This window comes from Fusarium tjaetaba (genome assembly GCF_013396195.1).
Source record: "Fusarium tjaetaba strain NRRL 66243 chromosome Unknown NRRL66243_c0000300, whole genome shotgun sequence".
NCBI lineage: Eukaryota > Fungi > Ascomycota > Sordariomycetes > Hypocreales > Nectriaceae > Fusarium > Fusarium tjaetaba.
In genome coordinates, this window is record NW_023501496.1 from 69,396 (window position 1) to 89,691 (window position 20,296).

Consider the following 20,296-nt stretch of genomic DNA (forward strand, 5'->3'; position numbering starts at 1 on the left):
TGCAGCTGGCATTATTGGTGTACCAGGGGAGGTAAACGATTTCCACTGCTCGTTGCAGGAGATATAAGACAAAAGGCTCATGACTGATGATTCACGCTTTACGACATGAATGATGGAGGGTTATGAAAATGATATTGCTTATGATTTGCTATCTGGGATTTGTTTTTGAAAGAGATTCTATATGGGAACTAGTTGGAGGATACTTTGACATTGAAGAGAGTAACTCTCATGTATGATAATTACCAGTACACACGCACGCACATGAATATACACACAATATTTGCCTGACTAATGCGGCAGTAACGGGACCATGTATTCCTGTAGCCATCCAAAAAATCGAAATTGATAGACGCCCTTTGCTCATCCCGTGCTCGGGAGCCCACATCATATTAAAGAAAACATATACTTCGCAGTATCTCCAACTGGGAATACTTTCCATTTTCCCAGTTCTTGTCTAACGCCCAATTCGCCAATGATGCTATGGCTGTAATCAGCCCAAACTTCATCCTTGCCATAGGAATGTCACTCATCGCTTCTCATGTCCGGAAGCTCCGGCTCCGGGAGGAGCGAATCCGTGTGGTGGAAATCCTTGGCCGGGCGGAGGCATGCCAGGCATGCCAGGAAAAGGAGGAGGGGCACCACCGGCAGCACCAGGTCCTCCTGGGGCGCCCGGAGGAGGGAACGGGAAGCCGCCTGGAGGGGGAGGAAATGGAAGACCGTTAGGAGGGACAGGCATGCCATTGGGCCCGGGGAATGGGGGCATTGGGGGCATGCCTCGACCACCGCCAGGAGGGGCTGGATTCTGTCAGAAATGGCTTCGTCTTTGAGGGTAAAAGGTGTGCTTACGAGGTAGTCCTTGAGGGAATTGTCCAGGAGGCGCACCTGGCATCCCCGGGAAAGGCGGAGGAGGGATACCTATTCATGTGTAAGTACTCTGCCTAATCATCATGGTATCTGCATTCTTACCACCTGGGAACGCGAAGGGAGGTGGCGGAAAGCCGTGTCCAGGTTGATTTTGAGGAAGCATAGGATTTGCGTGTGCTTGGCCTTCAGCAGCATAAGAAGAGGTGATGGAGTCGATGACGGATTGAGCCTTCTCGTGGCCGATTTCTGCGAAGGACGTCAGTTTCGTACTATAACATGACCTCCAGGCTGGACACACGTTGGTAATAGTCAACCACGTTTCGCAAATGGTTTCGACCACTGTTGTGAGCCTTGCGCACGCTCATGGAATCGTGCGTGAGGTAGACATCGCAATAATCGCCTGGGAGCAAGTTGTCAGTTGGAGGGGCCTTTGTTGATTCGGGCGCACGAGGGACGGGGCGTACAGAAGACTGTAATATAAGTTAGCGAGTGTTTCCTCTTGGAGGCGTGAAGTTGGTGAGAGGGTAGGCTTACACTTGGGCATCTTGGAAACCTGTGCGATCGCTCTTGTTGAGGTAATCAGCCGGTGGTAGTGATGGTTTGTGTGTTGAGACTGTGATGTTCAGGCGCGAAAACGGACTGAAGTTGACGAGGCTGGACCCACACGTGATGGAAGCTACAAGGCAGGTGCCAAATTCATATCATTGGTCGCAAGTTAAACTTACCTAGGGGGGGCGTCTCCCGCATGTGGGCCACAGCTCAACTGGGACACCTTTCAGTTTAACTAGACCCAAGTTCAGGTGCAAGCCCCTTGTCTGTCTTCAAGAACTACTTTACGTAGCCTTTCCACTCCGACTTGCCATCCACGATCCGATAGAATACGATTGTTGGGAAGGGAGACCAACTTCTACTACCAAGTGTTTGACCACGGCAATGGCTCTCCAACAGAGATTGGTGCAGTATATCTGCAGCGTTCTGCTGCTTGTTAGCGCTGCCAGCGCTCTGAAGTTCGACCTGATCGCACAAGCAGAGAGCTCAAAGAGGGAACGCTGTGTGCGCAACTTTGTCGGAAAAGACACACTTGTCGTGGTGACAGCGACTGTCGATGGCTACAAGGGCGACGGCATGGTGGTGAACCTCTACGTACGTTGCGCATAGATGCATGCAAGTGACAAGGCAAAACTGACATAGCTTTACAGATTCGAGATGCCGTTGGCAACGAGTACGGCCGACCCAGAGACGTTGTCGGGGAATCCAGGACCGTCTTTACATCACATGCTGACGCTGCCTTTGATGTTTGTTTCGAAAATATTGTTACTGGTTGTATGTGATGGTCCCTGATCGTAGCATGTTTGGTGGTTTCATTGCATGCTCTGCTCTATTCTATTGTTTAACATGCTGACAATTCTTCAGCCCAGCGAATCAACAACCCTACCCGCCATGTTGAGCTCGATATCGACATCGGCGCCGACGCCAAGGACTGGTCTGCTATCCAGGCCACCGAGAAGCTCAAGCCTGTTGAGGCTGAGCTCCGCCGCATCGAGGAAATCACTGGCGAGCTTGTCACCGAGATGGAATACCTCCGCGCACGAGAGCAAAAGCTTCGAGACACCAACGAGAGCACCAACAACCGTGTTAAGTGGTTCGGCATCGCCACCACTTGGTTGCTTATTGGTCTCTGGGCCTGGCAGATCATGTATCTCCGTGCCTACTTCCGATCAAAGCATCTTATTTAAGAGACTGGTTTTGTATGCGTGCCATATATTGGGTCGGGAGCCTTCTTCGAGCCTCGAGCAGTCGGCCATTCCGGCCCTGAAGACCTGTTTAGGGCGTTGGAGCTACCTATATGATCATGTCCCTCGGTCTTGATTTCGAATGTTAGTGGTTTCCAGGCATGCTCTTGTTGGAATCCGTAGCATGCAGGATTAGGACTGGGAAGCCTAGGCAAGGGTTGGGCCTTGGCAATTTGGGGTCTCTGTGTTTTGAAGAGTCATGTGTAACAAAAGTCATGGAAAGAGCAATAATTTTACGTACGTACATGAGGCATTGAGCCAACAGAACTGCAAGCGACTCATTGATTCAATGTTGTGAGGTCTGTTCAGTTGAGTAAACACTATTGGTATCATGATAAGACAGTACTTAAGCAACACAGTACCAAGCTTAGGCACCATGAAAACTGAGCCTGTAATGAATGCATCACCTCGGCGTTTACGCCATTAATTCTATGCTTTTTTCACCGGGACTTTCCAGCTGGCATCCGTGCAGTTACTTTCAAGGTGCAATTGTGATAGCCAACTAAATGATCCAACCTACCATAATAAAGCTTTGCCGGCTATAGGAGACATATCTGTTTAAACTCCTTTAAGCTCTGAAGATGTATGGATATATATTTTTCGAAGTTGCCTAACTTATACTTTTGTTTAAATACCTAGATAGAAAGACCATTAAAAATCAACCGATCCTTTTTAGTCACATATATACCTAAGATAGCTGTACTTCCTTGAGTGACTGTGATAGACGACTAAAGCCTCTCATCTTCACATATCTAGGTGAGGTACCTACCGAGATACCTTTCCTACTTTAGATACCTAGGTAGCCATCTTGGGAAGGAATCGAGTTTGCGACATGTACGAGATACATAGCATGTCTGGGGCATCATTCTGATTGGTGCGCTGTCATTTATCCCACATCTGAGGATGGTGCCCCTCCAAACCCACTCCTGTCATTGTTAATTGCAAGACCCCGCGGTGCCTCCGATCAACTTGACAAAGAAACGAGACCAACTCGAAACTACTGAGGTAAACTGCACAACATGGCGGACCTCAACCCTCCCAAAACCGCCGTTCAGGACCAGGATATCAATCCTTGGTCAGTCGAGGGAGCTCAGGGTGAGAATGGTGAAGTTGCTGCCATCGACTACGATGCCATCTGCTCGTATGTGCTACCCCTCTTAGACTTGACTACCTAGGTTCCCAAGATGTGACTAACACTTTGAAAATAGGAAGTGGAATACCTCAAAGATTGACCAAGCGCTCCTCGAACGATTCGAACAGGTGACTGGCAAGAAGCCTCATCGCTGGTTACGACGCGGCCTCTTTTTCAGCCACCGCGACTTCGACAAGATCCTTACAAAGTACGAGCATGGCGAGCCCTTCTTCCTCTACACTGGCCGGGGACCTAGCACTGGCAGTCTTCACCTTGGCCACACGATTCCTCTCGAGTTCACAAAGTGGTTGCAGGATGTCTTTGACGTGCCATTGGTTTTCATGTTGACGGATGACGAGAAGGCTTTATTCAAGGATAGCCTGTCATTCGAGGACACCCACAAATACGCTCTGGAAAACGCCAAAGATATCATTGCCCTTGGCTTTGATGAAAAGAAGACCTTCATCTATAGTGATCTCGAGTACCTGGGCCATCATTTCCTCATGAACGCCTACGAGTTTTCCAAGCTGGTAACTTTCAACCAGGTCCGTGGAGCCTTTGGCTTCGACGGGAGGTGCGTCAAATCGTCCACATATCTACTTACCACAACACTAACTGAATACAGCGCCAACATCGGAAAGATCTTCTTCCCAGCAGTGCAATGCAGCGCTGCTTTCGCTACATCATACCCCGAGATCTGGTCTGATGACCCTTCTCCCGATCGCACCAAGGCACTGGGCAAGATCCAGTGCCTCATCCCCATGGGTATTGACCAGGACCCCTATTTCAGGCTCATCCGCGACAACGCCCACAGGATGAAGAACCCGTCGCCAAAGCCCGCTTTGATCCATTCCAAGTTCCTCACCGCACTGCAGGGTGCCGGTGGCAAGATGTCATCCTCAAACCCCAACTCAGCCATTTTTATGACTGACACAGCGAAGCAGATCAAGGTAAGGCCCCATGCCATACAATTGAGGTGCAGAAGCTAAATTTAATTTACTATAGAACAAGATCAACAAGTTTGCCTTCAGTGGTGGCCGCGAGACGCTCGAAGAGCATCGTGAGAAGGGAGGAAACCCCGACGTAGATGTGGCCTACATCTACCTCACTTATTTCGAGGATGACGACGAGAAGCTACAAAAGATCTACGACGACTACAAGAGCGGCACTCTTCTCACTGGAGAGTTGAAGAAGATGGCAATTGAAGCTCTGCAGTCTGTTGTAGAGACCTTCCAAGACCGAAGGAAAGCCGTCACCGACGAGGTCCTCAGGTCGTACATGAAGCCTCGAAAGCTCCAGTGGGCTGGAAACCCAAACCCAAAGCCTAAAGAGTCGAAACCAAAGGGAGAAAAGAAGAAAGAGAACGACGAGAAGAAGGCCGAGTTGCCTGACCGTACTGCAGAGAAGTCGGCCTAGACATTATGCCAATAGCAGGTGATTGTCCGTTGTAGAAGAAACAAAGCTAGCATTGTCAAGGATAAAATGGAGTTACGTTTATCTCTGTGTATATGTATTAAGGCCTCCTCTTTGCTGTGAAAACTCTTGTTAGTCATTTCTTCATGAATGCATTCCCTGTGTAAGTCAACTACCGAACCCTGTTCATGACATGTTTCCCGCGGACCCACCCGCTCCGGGTTAGAAATTATCATTCGGCCGCGGCTCTTAGAGTCTCGGAACCTCGACGTCAACGACAGACAAGCGCTTCTTATTTGCCACTACTCTCCCGATTTATAGTCCTTTGCCGACTTCATAAGACAACAGCATCACCCTGCTATATTTCCGTCGCCTGACAAAACTCTCTTGGAAAAACCCGCCATGGCCTCCCTCATTTCGCGCACCATGCGCCCGGCCGCCCTACGCCGCATTGTCTCCGTGCCCGTTAGACTACTCACCACAACAGTCTCACGGCGATCCGATAATCTCTCATCCTCGGAGCTCAAGGTGGGTGAGCTTCAGGGTGCCAAGTTCAGAGTCGAACCTCTACGCAGGGTGGGTGAGGATGACGCTACCAAGCGGGCTCGCCTTGTCTGTACGTTTTCAACAGTCAATTGATCAAAAGGACTACTGCTGATTCCACTCAATAGACCAGTCGCGAAAACGAGGTACCTTGGAGTCTGATCTTCTGCTATCCACTTTCGCAGCCGCCCATCTGCCCACGTTGTCCCCAGAACTTCTCGATCAGTACGACTTACTCCTCGACGAGAACGACTGGGATATTTACTATTGGGCGACGCAAAAGGAGCAATTGTCCACGACGAATCCTTCGTCCGCCCAGTCACCATCTACCGCTGACATTGACATTGACGCAAAGCCTGAAAGCGATCAGATTACCCGGCATCCCCCTTCGGGCGAATGGGCGCAGACCGTGGGCAATTTCAAGCCCGCCTACAGGCCCGTGCCTGCGCGCTGGAAGGACAGTGAAATCCTTGACAAGTTGAGGGCCCATGTGAGAAGCCGGAGTGTTGACGGTGGCGAGGGTGGTGGTATGGGTTTCATGCCTCCTCTTGAGCCCCCTGAGGTCAAGAACTAGAATTTAAATGGGACATTCAGGAAGAAGTTGCCGAGAACTGTATTTCAAAGAATATCACGCAAAGTCATTGTACTATACGTCTAGCATCATGTATTATCATGTCCATGGGGTCCAGATTTTTAAATCTCAAGATAGGACCTCCATGTCGCTTGGAGAAGCACTGAATACAAGCAGGGAACGAAATGAATGTGCGAATTCTAGTGAATTTTCAATCCGCTGAGCCACGTACGCGTGGCATCTCATCTGCATACTCGCAACTAATGAAGCAAGTATAGCCACTCCTTCCAAACTCCTCATGCCTCCAACCAGGTTCGCCAACTCCGTGGGATATCGCCTCATGACCTCAGCCCTAGAACGAATGCAAAAAAGAATGAAACCACCAAATGGGAATAAAAAGCGGCGCAACAATTACCTGAGGGCCATGACAAGAAAGAAACGGGAATGAAGAAGGGGGCGCATAATCTTGTCTTTTCTTGTCTCGTTTCGTCTCGTCATCAATATCGTAGGCTGAAGAAAAGGGGTTCATGAATAAAAACAGAGGGTATCAAGCCGTTCATTCCAAATTCAAGGTGTTGCACCTTCACCCACCTCCTTCAGGCAGAATGTTCCCTAGACTCCTCAAAACTTCAATGACCGGCATGTCCCTTGTTCCCACACTCGCCTTCTCTCGTTCCTCGCGCTGTCGAAGACGGAGGGCGCTCACACTGAGAACCTTGTCCGCTTCTTTGCCCGCGACTACAACCCGCTGCTCGAGCTTGTGAACGTTATCGGCAAGTTCGTCAATCTGAAACTCGAGTGATGACTGGATAGTGCGCAACCTTGATTCTGTCTGTAACCTAACAGCATCGAACGATGCTTTCTCATCTGCAAGAAAGCCTCTGATTTTGCCTTCTTCTGAGTCCAAGAGATCAAAATCGGGCAGAACAATAGGTCCGATCTCGTCTTCAGGGAAAAGAGGTGGTTGTTCCGGCTGAGGTTTCCGTATTGCTTGCCACGCTCTCTTCTCATCTTGCAATCTGTGAACGAGGTTAGTCGAGAGTCCGGTCAGTTGCCCAAATAGATATACCTCTTAATGTTGATTTCAAGCTGAGCCAATTTCTCGTCCAACTCCATGTTTCTGGGATTGGGTTTCAGCACAACAGGCGCTTTTGGGGCATCGTCCTCTCGGCTAAACCAGTCCGAGAATTCGGATCTGGCCGCAAAGTCTTTCAATAGCTGATCCTGAATGGCACGAGCTATTGATAGTCAGTATTCAAGCATAACATAAATTATCTCAGAATGGTACTCACCACCGAGAATGGCGTTAGAATTCGGTGTGCCATGAGGAGGCTTCCCTGACAGCGCGCGCTCGCCACACCATGTTAACAACTGCTTCATACGCCGAGGTTCTGTCAGGCCTTCGGCTTCAATGTGTTTATAGAAATCCGCCGGGTTGACCTCTCGATGAGGTATTGCTGTTTGTCCACTCTCGATTAAGGAGCTCGCCCTTCTTCCACGATTACCAAGGCTGCTCCGCCTGTTGGAACTGCCTCCCTTCTTTCGCATCTCTTTATTCCGGTTAATAATGGGTGTGTCGCTCATAGGCAGGGCGATCGTGGCCGACTGCGCAGGTAGTTCGCGTTGCGGTGACCTGTCCCAATCCGGGGGCGGTCGAGTAGACTTTGCACGGGTCCCCCGTTTCTTGGATGCTCCGTTGACACGGGGAGCTGGTGCCGGTTCAGGCATTGCCTCTGGTTGGGGCCCAGGATCGGGTTCTTGTGCTGACGCTGCTTGAGGAACTTCTTCATCCTGAGAATCCCCCGACCTCCGCGTGCTCCTCCTTGTCGATGGTCTTTTAGGGGCATTAGTTTGTCGCCCTTCTGACGCGTCAACACTCGCTTTTCGTCTACTACTCTTTCTTGTCGCAGGTTTCGTCGTAGCGCTCATTTCGCTCTCTGCAGGCGCCTCCTCCGCAATAGTTCCATTTGTTGTCGGTGCCTTAGCAGCGCGTTGCTTCGGAGGTCGTCCCTTGGCATTTTTCTTGACAGGCTCCGCCTTTGGCTCTGGCTGTGGTTCTGGTTTTGATTCATCTGACTTATCCGTCTTGGGTCGTTTCGATTTTCGAACAAATGCGAAATCATCGTCATGCTCATAATCTGTCGCCGCCGCTGCATTTTGACTGTCAGCGGGTCGTCTCTTGTGGGCGCCATCACCTTCGTCATCAATCAACCTACCAGCGAGACGCTTGCTCGATCGTCGCCCGTGCTCGTTGCTCATGCTCATTACTTGAAGCGGCCGCCGAGTCGTCACCAGAGTCGTCATGGGTGGCGCATTCGGGACCGTCGACGATGCGATTTTTTTTTTTTTAAATTCTGGGGTCGTGATGCTGGGGATTCGTCGGTGCGGGTGCGGCACTGATGGAGATGCTAAACTGTCGCGCAGGGTCAAAGAGGCGCGTCGCGTCGCGATTCTCGTGTACTGGCTACTGAAAAAACGCTGTGTGGGAAGGCTTAGGTGCTATCGCAATGCAATTCGTGACGGTTTGATCTGTTTATGGCTTCATAGATGGTGATGGGTGGTTCGCGACGTGGATGTGACTGTTTAAGCGCATCGCCTTGTTTACATGAGAGGTGATTTGGTTGTTCAACGCTAGACCCGATTGGACTGCTACCAGACCCCACCTCGAAATCCTCTCACCAGGAGGTTCACAATAGAGCCAGTGGAGCAATTTCAAATAACGTCAATGCATTTATCTTTTACTACTGAGTAACTCGAACAGCTTGGGGCTATGAATTATCAAGCTGGCTCTATCTTCCAAATCTGGACGGGGGGGGGGAATACATCTAAAAAATGGCCTTACCACCACTTATAGCATCTTCAATATTAGTCTCACGCCTCAATTGGCTTCAAGAAGCGACCATTCAAGTAATGCTACTGCCTGTGTGTAAAGCAAACATATCAATTCACAAGTGAAACGGCATCATAGTATATACTCTTCGTGTTTCATGTTGCAACTATCGTTCATCTCAATCGCAGCTTGTGTTGCTTGCAGCTACGTATAAAAGCACAAAACCAAAACACCAAAGAATTTGATCTCCAGGAGCCGAATTCCCCAAAACGCCCTCCACCCAAGTTGGCAAAAAGGTCAACCTGGCCAAACACCTTTTTGAACTGCGCGTTCCGTGTACCTTGCTGGGAAATACTTTACGTACAAGTTAAAAGTTGTAACGGGCGCTGCCTCTAGTAAGAAACGCTCAAGATAGAGCGGCCTCCTCGCGCAAAATAAGAGCGTCAAGTGATCTCCAAGTGAAGCTCGACGAACTCCTGGTCTCAAACATCGCCTCCGTCTGGATGCTATGTTGCCTCCGATCAAGTGTTGTACAGCTCAAACGTGAAATGAAGTTGTGAGCCGATGGGCCTCCGGTGGAATAAACCTAAACCTTGTATATGCATATAATAAATAATTACCTCGGCGAGGTCGAATGGTGTCATGACTGAGGAAAGAAAGGGTCGTCAAGTCCCTGTATTATGTGGTTCGATGGAGAAGCGTGGTTAGGTTGCTCTACCTCGACAGACTGCCCTAACTGGGGCTGTAACTCGTTCTATGAGAAACGCCGCTGGACACCCTGGCCAGCCATAACTTGCTGGTTTGGCATAGGTGCTGCCATGCCATAAGGGTTAATCTGAGGGTTGAAAGGCTCAACAACCTGGGACAAAAATGCACCGTGTATTCCCTGCTGCTGAGTAACTGGGCAGTCCTTGTGGGCAAGAAGAAGCGTCTTCAAATTGACGACTTCTTCTCTGAGTTGTGTTATCTGCGCCGTCAAGGCGTCGTTCTCAGTGCTAAACATTTCGACCTTGGTCTGTAAGTTGGCCAACCATTGTTTCTTTCTCTGGCGGCATTTAAGGGCAGCGACACTGTACAAAAATTAGCGACAAATAATAAACGATACCATCATAGACATACCGGTTACGTTCAAGAAAGTTCTTGCGTTTCTCCTCGTCGGTCATCTTGGACTTGGAACCACCATCTTCATATTTCATCTTGGATTCGTCATCAGACATATCCATATCCATAGGCATGGAATTGTTAGCCTTGGACTTCTTATTAGCGGGAGCCTTAGAGGGAGGCTCATCCGCTTTCCTGCGACCGTTCGTGGCTGGGGGATTCTTCTTGCCCCGGCCACGTGTATTAGGTCGTGCCTGTTCACTCTCATCCGACATCATGCTTCCTTCACTCATACCACGAGCTGAGCCGATAGAGCCACCGTTAACGCTGGACATTTGAGGTGAGGTATTCATATTCTGAGGCGCGACAGGGGCAGGATGAGCGTGGCCAGGTGCACCCGACGTCACTGCGAATTGGTTCGCGTTTTGAGCTCCGTTTCGACCCTGGGCTAGCATAAAAAGGCCGTTGGCAGCGTCGTTATCGTGAGGGTCGAAGGGCCCGGACGCAGGCTTCGCTTCGGTCTTATTGGTTGAAGCACCGTTGGGCATTTCTTGGGGTTGGGAGGTGACAGAAGGCTGTTGGGGTTGCTGTGCTTGGGAAGTTTGCTGGGCTTGAGGACGTGGAGCAGTGCCGTTTTGGTCACGTTTGGCCGCAGCACTCATCGCAGTGCGATGGAAATCGAGTGTGCTGGGTGTTGCTCCGCCGCTGGCAAGCTGAGCGAAGAGTGCTTGGGAGTTAGGGCTGGGAGCAGGGAACATAGAACCACTGCCACCTGGTGTCAAACCCGTCCTCAAGGAGGATTCGTTGGGAGTAGGAAATCCGCCACGAAGATGATGTGTATCGCCAAAATAATCATTAGCCGGACCAGAAAGCATTGCCGGACTCAGAGGGCCGGTACGTAAGGAGCCTCCTCCCCAATTGAAAGGTGTCGCGTTGCTACCAGGCAGAAGAGAGGACGGTGATGTCAATGCAGCAACTGAAGGTAGCTTTGTTCCCCCTGGTGTCTCTGGAGCGCCCCCGAAGGACTGCTCGAATGGATTAGGCTCCAGACTGAGAGATCCGCCGGCCTGAACCGCGAAGTAGTCCGGGGTGTTGCCTTGTTGTTGACCAGGTCGAGGAGGAGGGGCAAGAGGTTTGGCTTGTTCGGCATTGGCAGCCTCTAATTTCACGGGAGGATCGGCTGCCTTCGTTTCGGTCGTAGTTTCTGCGACAAGGCAAGATGTAAGCAAGCGTTACAGTCAATCGAGTGCGAGTGAAGGGGCCTTGGTTTGACGATGACGGAGTACAAGAGATGGAGAAGGAAAGCGATGACGGAAGTGGACAGAGATGAGGATAGAGAGGGATGATCGATGTCAATGACAAGCATACGTCATGCAACAGGATAGGGTAAGGCACAAGGCATGGAGGTGTAAAGTCGACGTTGTGATAAACAAGAGGAGGGGAAATTGAAGAACATACCAGGCCGAGCAGGAGAGCTGTTGGATTGCTTGGGGGACTTCGACTCACCTCCAGCAGAGGCTTCAGTTGTAGTCCCCATGATGACGATGATGTATTATATCTGGGGCTGGCAGGTTGAACAGTGCTGGCTGGATTGGAAGTGTGGGGGTGGGTGGCAGTAGAGCAGCAAAGATGGAGGAAGACGAAAAAGTCAAATGAGGTCAGAGGCGAAGAAGAACAGAATAGCAGCGCGGCAGCCGTCTGAGACTCTACTATAGGACGGGCACGGTTTTAAGAGTTGGACCAGGGGCGATGGCCGCTTTTCGACAAGTCAATAGCGCAGGCAGCGCACAGCATACGCTCTGAAACCTCTTCAACCAAGGGAATGCGTCCTAAAAGCTCGAGCGTAGATGTGAAAGGGATATTTGCTTATACTCGGCACTCGGCGTCAACGAGACAGAAGCAGGAGTGAAGAGGCGCGCGCGTGTCTCTGCTGTAGACAGAGACAGACGATGTACTAAGCGAAATATTGGTTAAGAAAGGGGATAAGGATAAACAGACGCGAAGGGCGTTCGTGGTGGAGTTGAGGCTCGTGCCTCTCGAAGCAAAACACACACAAAAAAAAAGGATACGATGGATTTGCGCCGTGTTTCGAGGAGCGACAAAGCGGGCGTTGCTTTGCTTGCGGGATTGCGTCGTTGGACGAGGATTGTGAAAGGATTAGATTGAGAAAAGACGTCAGAGATGACGTTGTGGGCAGCGAGGAAAGAAGGCGCAAAAAAAAAAAAGACGGCGGCGGCTGGGCTCCTGAAAGCAAACTCAAGAAGGCCTGGGGGGCGAAAAAAGAAGGGAAAGGACTTGACTGAGGGGACACTAGGCCGGCTGACAAAACCGACAGGCACTGGCCTCGCACCTGGATACTACTGGATACACCCTAGGCATTCTGCTTCACACTGTAGGCACTGTATTTGACTGCATCGTTCGATCCTCCCCTCCAGAAAAAGGTCCGGGGAACCAACCAGACGAGTGCGTTTTGGGCGAATCATTTTGGTTGAGTTGCAGGGGGGACAAGGGGCAACGTTTCACTGATTAGAAACGCAGCATTGAATCTGTAAACAGAAGTGCCATAGAAGGAACCCAGAATGAAAGGAAAGAAAATCGATCGTGATGGCCGAGCATCATCCCACGAATCGGTGATTGCAGCTTAATGCCGCCGAGCTCTCTCCGCATCATGTGGTTAAGCCATAAGTTATAATGGTATTCTGCCGGTAAATTGTCTTTGTTTCCCCTCATGGCTTGGAAATGTCGGCAAAACAATCTTTCAAATACCTAGACTTAACGTTGGAAGTCGTAATTGATTACATACTTTTTCCAAGGTTTCAAAACGGGTCCAAATCATGAAATGAGATAACCAGGCTCCAGTACTGACACTGTGCGGATGCCAGACGTGCTAGCATTTTCTCTGTCTCCACACCCCATTTCCAGCAGGAGCCAGTAAAGCAAGTGGGCACTTAGACCGGAGCATCACCGTCATTCCCACATCAACCAATCCAATTGGCGCATCTTTCTGTGATGACGCAAGGAGTGGCCTCGTCAAGCTCATCTTGACAACAACAATAATTCCTTCACCACCCTCAATCTTGGAAATCTCGCGACTGGATCCGTTTTCAGTTCCCTGACTAAACCCGAATACTGACTGTCTCAATCTTGATTGATATTTTAGATCAATTAGATTTAAGCTGAGATTGGATATCAGAGCCAAGCTTGAAGCCCCATGTTGCTGATTGAAAAGCTCCGTGCTCTTGGAACTCTGTGTTCCAGTCTGGGGGCACGCTCCCGAGTCCCGCCCCTTGTCTGGTCTTTCATTCTGGAAACCGAGGTTCCAAAGTCACGTTGCTGTATCAGACTCTTTGCTCTAGGCCGGTACTGACCCCACGAGTCTCTCATTTCTGCAACTTTCTACTTTTTGAGTACATACAAGTAAGTTACTTCAGAACCCCTCCCGACTTTCATGGATTTATAAGTCGGAGGCGTCGTTGAGGGATCGACGCTGGTTGCAACACACCCCCTGAACTCTACTACACACCTAACTCGCGACGAGGAACTGGTTGTCGCGAGCCTCTTCTGATCAGACGCGCTCTTGTTCGTGTCATTGTCTATCTCGATCAGCACCCAGCTTACAGGACCATTCTCTTTCATCCGCCCGGAAGCAAAGCCCTTTTCTTCGCCAGGGGCGAATTAGCAATGAAGAACCTGGACATACAGGTTGACACACTGAAGCTTTCACCAGCCGACGTTCCACTTTAGAAATCAAGGCTGCACGCTAATGGCATGACCCCCTGGACTGGGTTGGGTCCTCAATCCCCTCTGGCCATTCACAAGCAATATCGCATTGTGTTCGCGCACAAGTGTGCGTTGTCCTGTGAAGTCGTCTGTGTCTAGAGGTATTCTCGCATCACGTCAAACTCTGATGGCGTTCAAGTTTTCGGGGAGATACAAGAAGTGCTTCGGCATTTTTGTGAGGGCTACATGCGTAAGTGAAGACTGGGCTGGTGATAGGCTTTAACAAGACAAGAGCAGGCGTGATAATAAATCCCATCATGCAAAACCTGGCGTACGGAGGGGAACAAAGATACACTGTGTCACCTTGAAGTCAGACATGCTCGAGGACAAAACACTGTGTCAGGAACTCGTACAGCAGTCAGGTAGGTGATTCAGGCGCCATATGACTTGCCCATGACGTCAGCTCTTTCAGCCAGTCACAGTTCAGATGTTCGGGTTATCAGGTACTCAACGGCTTCGTTCCTGTCATTGTTAGTTGCATTTACGCACGCATCAAAGTCAACGGATTCTTGAGGCAAAACAACACACACTGGACATCAGCTGCGTCGACGAACTAGAGCACTCACTTACTTTTTCCGACTTCTCCACGGTCTAATTTGACAACGGGAGATATGTTAGTCTGTTCCCTACTCGTCCGCAGTTAGACCACCATGTTGAACATATAAGGAATGCTTCGTAAGCCTCCGTTACCGTTACTGTCCTATTTCAGTTGAACTTCCTCCCATCCTGTTCAAGATTGGTTGTTCTAAGACCTGGATTTTTTTGAAGGCTGGTCGCCGGGTACTACCTTGCATTTCTCGACATCCATTTCCAAGCTTTTCCACGGTCCCTAACACTAATAAAGCCCCAGTCGACTTCATAAGCTAGCACTGGCGCCGATGCGCCTACCGGGGTCAAAGAAACGATGGATGAGAACAGCATGTGGTTGCTACTCGTTCTCTTCTGGCTTGCAATACTTGTAGAGGTAACGAACAGACAGACTGATTTATCCATATACGATGGATTACTCGTACACTCACACGTTCATGCAATTCATCGGCCCATGCAAGGGCCAGGGATAGACTTGTAAGTATTGAGTTATGACGAAAACGCAGCCTGTATGAGTTCCCTCAAATGTGACTTGCAGACAGGTAACCAAGACAACCCTATCACTTAGTAAACTTGAAACTTGGCCAGTAATTGACATTGTGTATGTCAAAATGGATATGTAGCTCTAACCAATTTTCCGGTAAATATTGAGGTTGAATACTCCGGGTACCCAGCAGAGCCGCTTCCACAACTCTAATTTGATGCCCCATGTCCTAGCATGACGTTTAAGTGGACTCGGCCGAGCCAAGTAACTACCAACCATTTCAGTGACACAACAGCATCCTGCTTCGCCTACTCCCAATGTCTTCATCTCATATCAATAGCTTCGCGAATTGCCATTTCTCTAATAACCTGACAACTACGAGCGAGGTGGTCATGGAATGAATGCTCCGTCGTCACGCTCTGCCCCGCCAGACCGTCAGGTACTGAGTCTACTGACCGCCCTTGGAATAATTCCATTTCATAAAGCGATCGACAATTTGGTGATAATCGAGATCCAGATGGACTGTTGAGATATGATCGAGATTGGGCCTTGCATTCAATGTTGGGGGTTGCCTCCTGTTTGCCAAGCCTGGTAGGTATGTTGCTTAACGTATATACGACGTCCATATATAGTAACTTTGCTGTGATTCTGACGTATAGCAGCCGTCATGATATATCATAATGGCGGGAATTCCATACAGATCTGCTGCCCTAGGATAACTCGGGTTTTTTTAAGCCCACCTACCTTAGCTTGATCCAACAACACCTTAGATCTTGGATCAGATACCTAAGATATTATGGTTGGTTACCCTATATGATGACTTTTCAATCTGCATTAGTAACCATGAAATAGGAGACAGGAGACAGAATAGCAGCCATATCATTGACAGGCTCCAACCTATTGGTCTAGTGTCTTGCCCATCGTTAAGATGTGCTTTCCTAGCTATCCCAGGCACCTTCGGAGGAAGTAAGATGCAAAAGACATCCTCGTACATCGGATGTGGATTGCAATACAGCACATGTTTTCTTGACTCAGGTGTAGAAGCCCATCGTCGAACAAGGAGAACAGTGCTCCCCACGGTTATGGCCTACCAGACACAAAGTTGATTATTCAGTTTATATTTTGACCATAAGGTACAGGTAGTCATAATGTGTATGTAGTTCGATTTGCAAGTTTAGTAACAGGAATAGAAACACTGCCGAGACGGTTATGACATGTTGAAACATTAGTAGATCTTCAGTGGTAGGGCTGAGGTACGCCACGTCTTTATTCTCGTGTTATTTCCCACCGCAGTTCACAAATTCAGCTCAGCCATAACCATCAAATGGCCGAGTCCTCCAAATAACAACATTGTCAGGTATCGCCAGAACTGGGCTGAGCTCCGACCATGCCGAGCCCAAGACAACATATTCGCTAACAATATCCCCGCAACCATCAAACAACTGAAAAACAGACACTGGTACTGGCTATTTCCAGGTACCATCGAGCTGGAGAGATGCCCTTACAGCCCCCCGTCACCGGAGGCTTATGAGGCATCATTGCTGCCAACAACACCGTAAAGCACGAGTTGCCACACAGTTTCGACCTGTATATGAGAACAGATCGCGATCAAAAACCTTTGTTCCCAGCCTCCATCGCAGCCTTGGGCTGAACTAGTATATTGAGTAATGAATACCTAGCAACACAAAATATGTCCGACTTAAGGCCCTACCGCAGCATGATACCGAAAACTTGAGATTATTTGTTGCACACGAGAAAATGTGAAACGAATTAGCTATCAATGGGAAGACTGGGGATATCTCCCAATGGACACAATCCTAACACCTCAATGGGTCTCCATGATTTGATGATACCTGATCTCACCACATTGTAACCATTTCAAGCATGTCACGAAAATCTTAGCTAAGTGATCAAGACGGCCAATATTAACGATTACGACCGCTCAATTGATTAGGCATTTATATGGGAGCATGGATTAATTACTTCCAACGGCCAACTTTTGACTAAATCGCTTCCAACGTCACCCTTTTACTACTTCGTTTCGTCTGTTAAATGCCACCCACCGACCATACGCATCAAAATCGCAGAACAGTCTGCCTTGCAGGACAGGTTCATGCCATGAATGGTGTTTACCACCCGTCGTTGCCACCAGTGTTCTGGTTGCTGTAGCCGTCACCACCTCCCACGGCATCAGCGTTGGACCATCCACCGTCCCCGTCACCAGCAACGCCAAAGCCGTCAGCCTCATCGACAGGAGGGACCTTGCATCGAACTTTGGTGTGGCCGTACTCCTGACAGTTGGAGCACTGAACTTTAGTCCCTGGACACTGGTCAGTCACGATTACGACAATAAGCAACGCAAGTAACTCACAATCCTTCGGCTCGGGGCACTCCTTGCTGAAGTGTCCTTGCTTCTCACAGTTGCGGCAAGTCACAGTCGACATGTCGCGAGGCTGGTCACAGTCTTTGGCGATGTGGCCCTCCTGACCACAGTTGCGGCAAGCACGGCTGCCACCGCCCTGAGGACAATCTTTGGCAAAGTGACCCACTGCGACAGTTAGAACAACGACAGTGAAAACGTATCATAGAGACTCACTCTCGTTGCACTTGCGACATTCGACATTGGCGGGGTTGGGGGGCTCCTCACAGTCAGCGGCCCGATGACCAGATTGACTACTGCTGTCAGTTCACAGTTCCAGATTCTTTGTACAAAGCTTACCCGCAATTCTTGCAAGCATTCTTGTCCACACGAGGCTCAGGACCTGATGGATTAGTATCATGTTTAGTTGACGGACTACCAGTAAGTCGACTCACAGTCTCTGACGCGGTGGCCATCTGCACCGCAGTTGAAGCAAGAGATCTTGACCGCATCGGTACGTTCTGTCTTCTCCTGAGTACAAAACTTGGAGATATGTCCAAGTTCCTTGCAGTTCAGGCAAAGAGGAACACCTCGATCCACGACTTCGCCAGCGTCATCCAGACGAGAGAGAATTTCGTCCCGGCTCTTGGGCCAACCTTCGAGCTCACGAGGACGATCAGCATGCTCGACAAAGCGATAAGAAACGGTGTATTTCTTGTCGATATGGCCCTTAAGGTCCATGTTGGTGAAAACAGGGACGAGAGTTCGCTCAGTTGCAATGAGCCAGAGACCAATGCCGTGGTCGATCAATGCTTCTTGGAGTTGGCGATAAGTAATATCACCATCGACGGCCTTGATGTACTCTTGGACCGCCTCCTTAACGTCGTCGACGTCTCGATCACTGACGGCCAGTTTGATTTTGTTCCAGGCGTCATCAGCGCTGACATCAGCGATGTGGTCGCGGTTGATCTTGCGAGGCTTTTCGCAATTCTTGCGCATGTGGCCTGGACATATGAGCATAGAGCATCACGCAGCAATAGATGAAACTGACCTTCTTCACCACAGTTCTCGCAGATCATGGGGGGCTTATCGGGGCACTCCTTGATCATATGACCAGGCTGCTTACAGAAGCGGCAGGTCATCTCCTGAGGATTGGGACACTCGGCACGGCGGTGACTGAGCCTGTTAGATGATGTGGTTCCCCGGAAAGTTGGCTCTTACCCAATCTCGCCACAGCTGAAACACTTGTCATCACCAGCGGGCTGTTCGCCTACAAAACCATCGCCGTCGTCAAAACCATCGTTAGCGAAGCCGGTGTTGTTGGTGGATGTGTTTCTATGAATGTCAGTATATCGGGTTCTAGGTAAGCATGGTTGAGAGCACATACCCAGCCTGTCCTCCGCTGGTCCAGTCATCTTCCCCAAAGGTGTTCGCTTGGGCCGAACCACCCTGGTCGTTGTTCCAATCGGACATGATGCAGGAGATCGTCAGCCTGAGTCTAAACGCGGTCGTTAGTATATGTGAGCAGAGATGAAATGAGTGTTTAGTGACGGCAAATGCAGAAGGGAATGGAGTAATGACGGCTCCCTGGATTCCGAGAAGGGAGAAGATAACTCTGGAAACGGATGCCAATAGCAAGCATCTGAAAATATGTCTCGAGATGAGAGGGAGATCGCGGAAAGCGGCTAACGAGTACCACGAAACGTGGAATAGCCAAAATCAGGCAGCAGAACTTCTCACGATGGTTCCACGACGACAGGTAAATTCGATGGATAGAAGAAATATGAAATGAGACAGAAAGCTGACGTTCTACGTACCTTCAGGATTGAGTATTGTCTGATTATCAACAGAAGCGTTGACCGGCAAAGACAACAACAAGTTGTTTCTTAGCAAGAGGGTATGAAGAGTTGAAACGAGTAGAAATAAAGCAGAGCCTTATATCGGAGATAACTCTGAAAGGGCAAGCGCAATGTTCTGTGCCTTTTTGTGCCCGATGAGAAATGTTGAGGAATGCAAGTGTGGTTGAGGAAGGAGAAGACGAAGAGAAGTGGGAGGAAAGAAGTAGCAGGAAAGAAAGAGCAGGATCAAATGAGGCAGTGAATCACTGTTGCCTGGCGCAAGAATTTATTAGAAACATCTATGCGTTTGTTTGTTCTATAATCCGGTGAAATCAAGAAGGAGGCATAAAAGGACGGCCACTGACAGCTGCACAGCACTGGCAATCACTTGGCTGCAGTAAAGGCATTAAAGCACCGGAATATTGCAGACCTTGAAATAGAACGTTAATACAAGAATAGAAGAGGAGCAGGAGTATGAGCATAATAAAGAGCATGCGATGATGATAATATGAAGAATGTTCTCGTGCCAATATAATATTAGGTACCTCGTAGTTGAGTCCTAACCAGCAACCTATCACTCATATATTGTTTAAAGGAACCGAGTGAGATTAGAGAATTACCCGCGACGCACAAATTCTAATCAACTGAGACTACTAAAAGAGAGTAGAGTTGCCTTCTTGCTGCTCCAATATGAAATCAAAAGCTAGAAATCGAGACCTTGTCACACCCAGATTGTGTAACACGAGATCAGATCAAGTTGTGTGTTCAACCAATAAATAGTTACCAGCGACCTAGAAACTGTACGGGACTGAAAAACCCAACTCAGAACGCTTCGAGTACAAAAGATCAGGCGAGATTTGCGCTGTATCGAAATTGTTGTGCAACACCAGTCAGTCACCTTTAAGCCTCACAATTGCGAAGGGGGATAACTTCATACGCACTCCAACGTTTGACTAATACCCCAGAAAAAAGACTCTCCACTATTACACAAGAGATGGGA

The 20,296-nt window shown here is 49.3% G+C and overlaps 7 protein-coding genes across 7 annotated transcripts; 3 read left to right on the forward strand and 4 right to left on the reverse strand.

Annotated features, from left to right (window-relative positions):
• Nucleotides 1-526: 526 nt before the first annotated feature.
• Nucleotides 527-1,611, reverse strand: FTJAE_11748 (U1 small nuclear ribonucleoprotein C; the record flags this gene model as incomplete). Its single annotated transcript, XM_037344723.1, has 6 exons — nucleotides 527-795; nucleotides 847-915; nucleotides 967-1,110; nucleotides 1,163-1,334; nucleotides 1,401-1,540; nucleotides 1,590-1,611. The coding sequence occupies 6 exons, from the start codon at nucleotides 1,609-1,611 to the stop codon at nucleotides 527-529; spliced, it is 816 nt and encodes a 271-aa protein (XP_037201194.1).
• A 186-nt stretch (nucleotides 1,612-1,797) lies between these two features.
• Nucleotides 1,798-2,600, forward strand: FTJAE_11749 (endoplasmic reticulum vesicle 25; the record flags this gene model as incomplete). Its single annotated transcript, XM_037344724.1, has 3 exons — nucleotides 1,798-2,007; nucleotides 2,064-2,187; nucleotides 2,278-2,600. The coding sequence occupies 3 exons, from the start codon at nucleotides 1,798-1,800 to the stop codon at nucleotides 2,598-2,600; spliced, it is 657 nt and encodes a 218-aa protein (XP_037201195.1).
• Nucleotides 2,601-3,676: 1,076 nt separating this feature from the next.
• Nucleotides 3,677-5,205, forward strand: FTJAE_11750 (tryptophanyl-tRNA synthetase; the record flags this gene model as incomplete). The annotated part of the gene is made up of 4 exons (XM_037344726.1): nucleotides 3,677-3,798; nucleotides 3,866-4,363; nucleotides 4,415-4,739; nucleotides 4,795-5,205. The coding sequence occupies 4 exons, from the start codon at nucleotides 3,677-3,679 to the stop codon at nucleotides 5,203-5,205; spliced, it is 1,356 nt and encodes a 451-aa protein (XP_037201196.1).
• A 399-nt stretch (nucleotides 5,206-5,604) lies between these two features.
• FTJAE_11751 (EMI5) lies at nucleotides 5,605-6,319 on the forward strand (the record flags this gene model as incomplete). The annotated part of the gene is made up of 2 exons (XM_037344727.1): nucleotides 5,605-5,818; nucleotides 5,874-6,319. The coding sequence occupies 2 exons, from the start codon at nucleotides 5,605-5,607 to the stop codon at nucleotides 6,317-6,319; spliced, it is 660 nt and encodes a 219-aa protein (XP_037201197.1).
• Nucleotides 6,320-6,899: 580 nt separating this feature from the next.
• Nucleotides 6,900-8,575, reverse strand: FTJAE_11752 (kinetochore mis13; the record flags this gene model as incomplete). Its single annotated transcript, XM_037344728.1, has 3 exons — nucleotides 6,900-7,335; nucleotides 7,386-7,554; nucleotides 7,609-8,575. 3 exons carry the CDS (start codon nucleotides 8,573-8,575, stop codon nucleotides 6,900-6,902), a joined length of 1,572 nt encoding a protein of 523 aa, XP_037201198.1.
• Nucleotides 8,576-9,900: 1,325 nt separating this feature from the next.
• Nucleotides 9,901-11,784, reverse strand: FTJAE_11753 (transcription factor atf1+; the record flags this gene model as incomplete). Its single annotated transcript, XM_037344729.1, has 3 exons — nucleotides 9,901-10,216; nucleotides 10,266-11,451; nucleotides 11,706-11,784. The coding sequence occupies 3 exons, from the start codon at nucleotides 11,782-11,784 to the stop codon at nucleotides 9,901-9,903; spliced, it is 1,581 nt and encodes a 526-aa protein (XP_037201199.1).
• A 5,444-nt stretch (nucleotides 11,785-17,228) lies between these two features.
• On the reverse strand, nucleotides 17,229-18,931 carry FTJAE_11754 (hexamer-binding HEXBP; the record flags this gene model as incomplete). The annotated part of the gene is made up of 8 exons (XM_037344730.1): nucleotides 17,229-17,419; nucleotides 17,471-17,647; nucleotides 17,696-17,775; nucleotides 17,819-17,861; nucleotides 17,914-18,462; nucleotides 18,510-18,640; nucleotides 18,680-18,793; nucleotides 18,846-18,931. 8 exons carry the CDS (start codon nucleotides 18,929-18,931, stop codon nucleotides 17,229-17,231), a joined length of 1,371 nt encoding a protein of 456 aa, XP_037201200.1.
• Nucleotides 18,932-20,296: the final 1,365 nt, after the last annotated feature.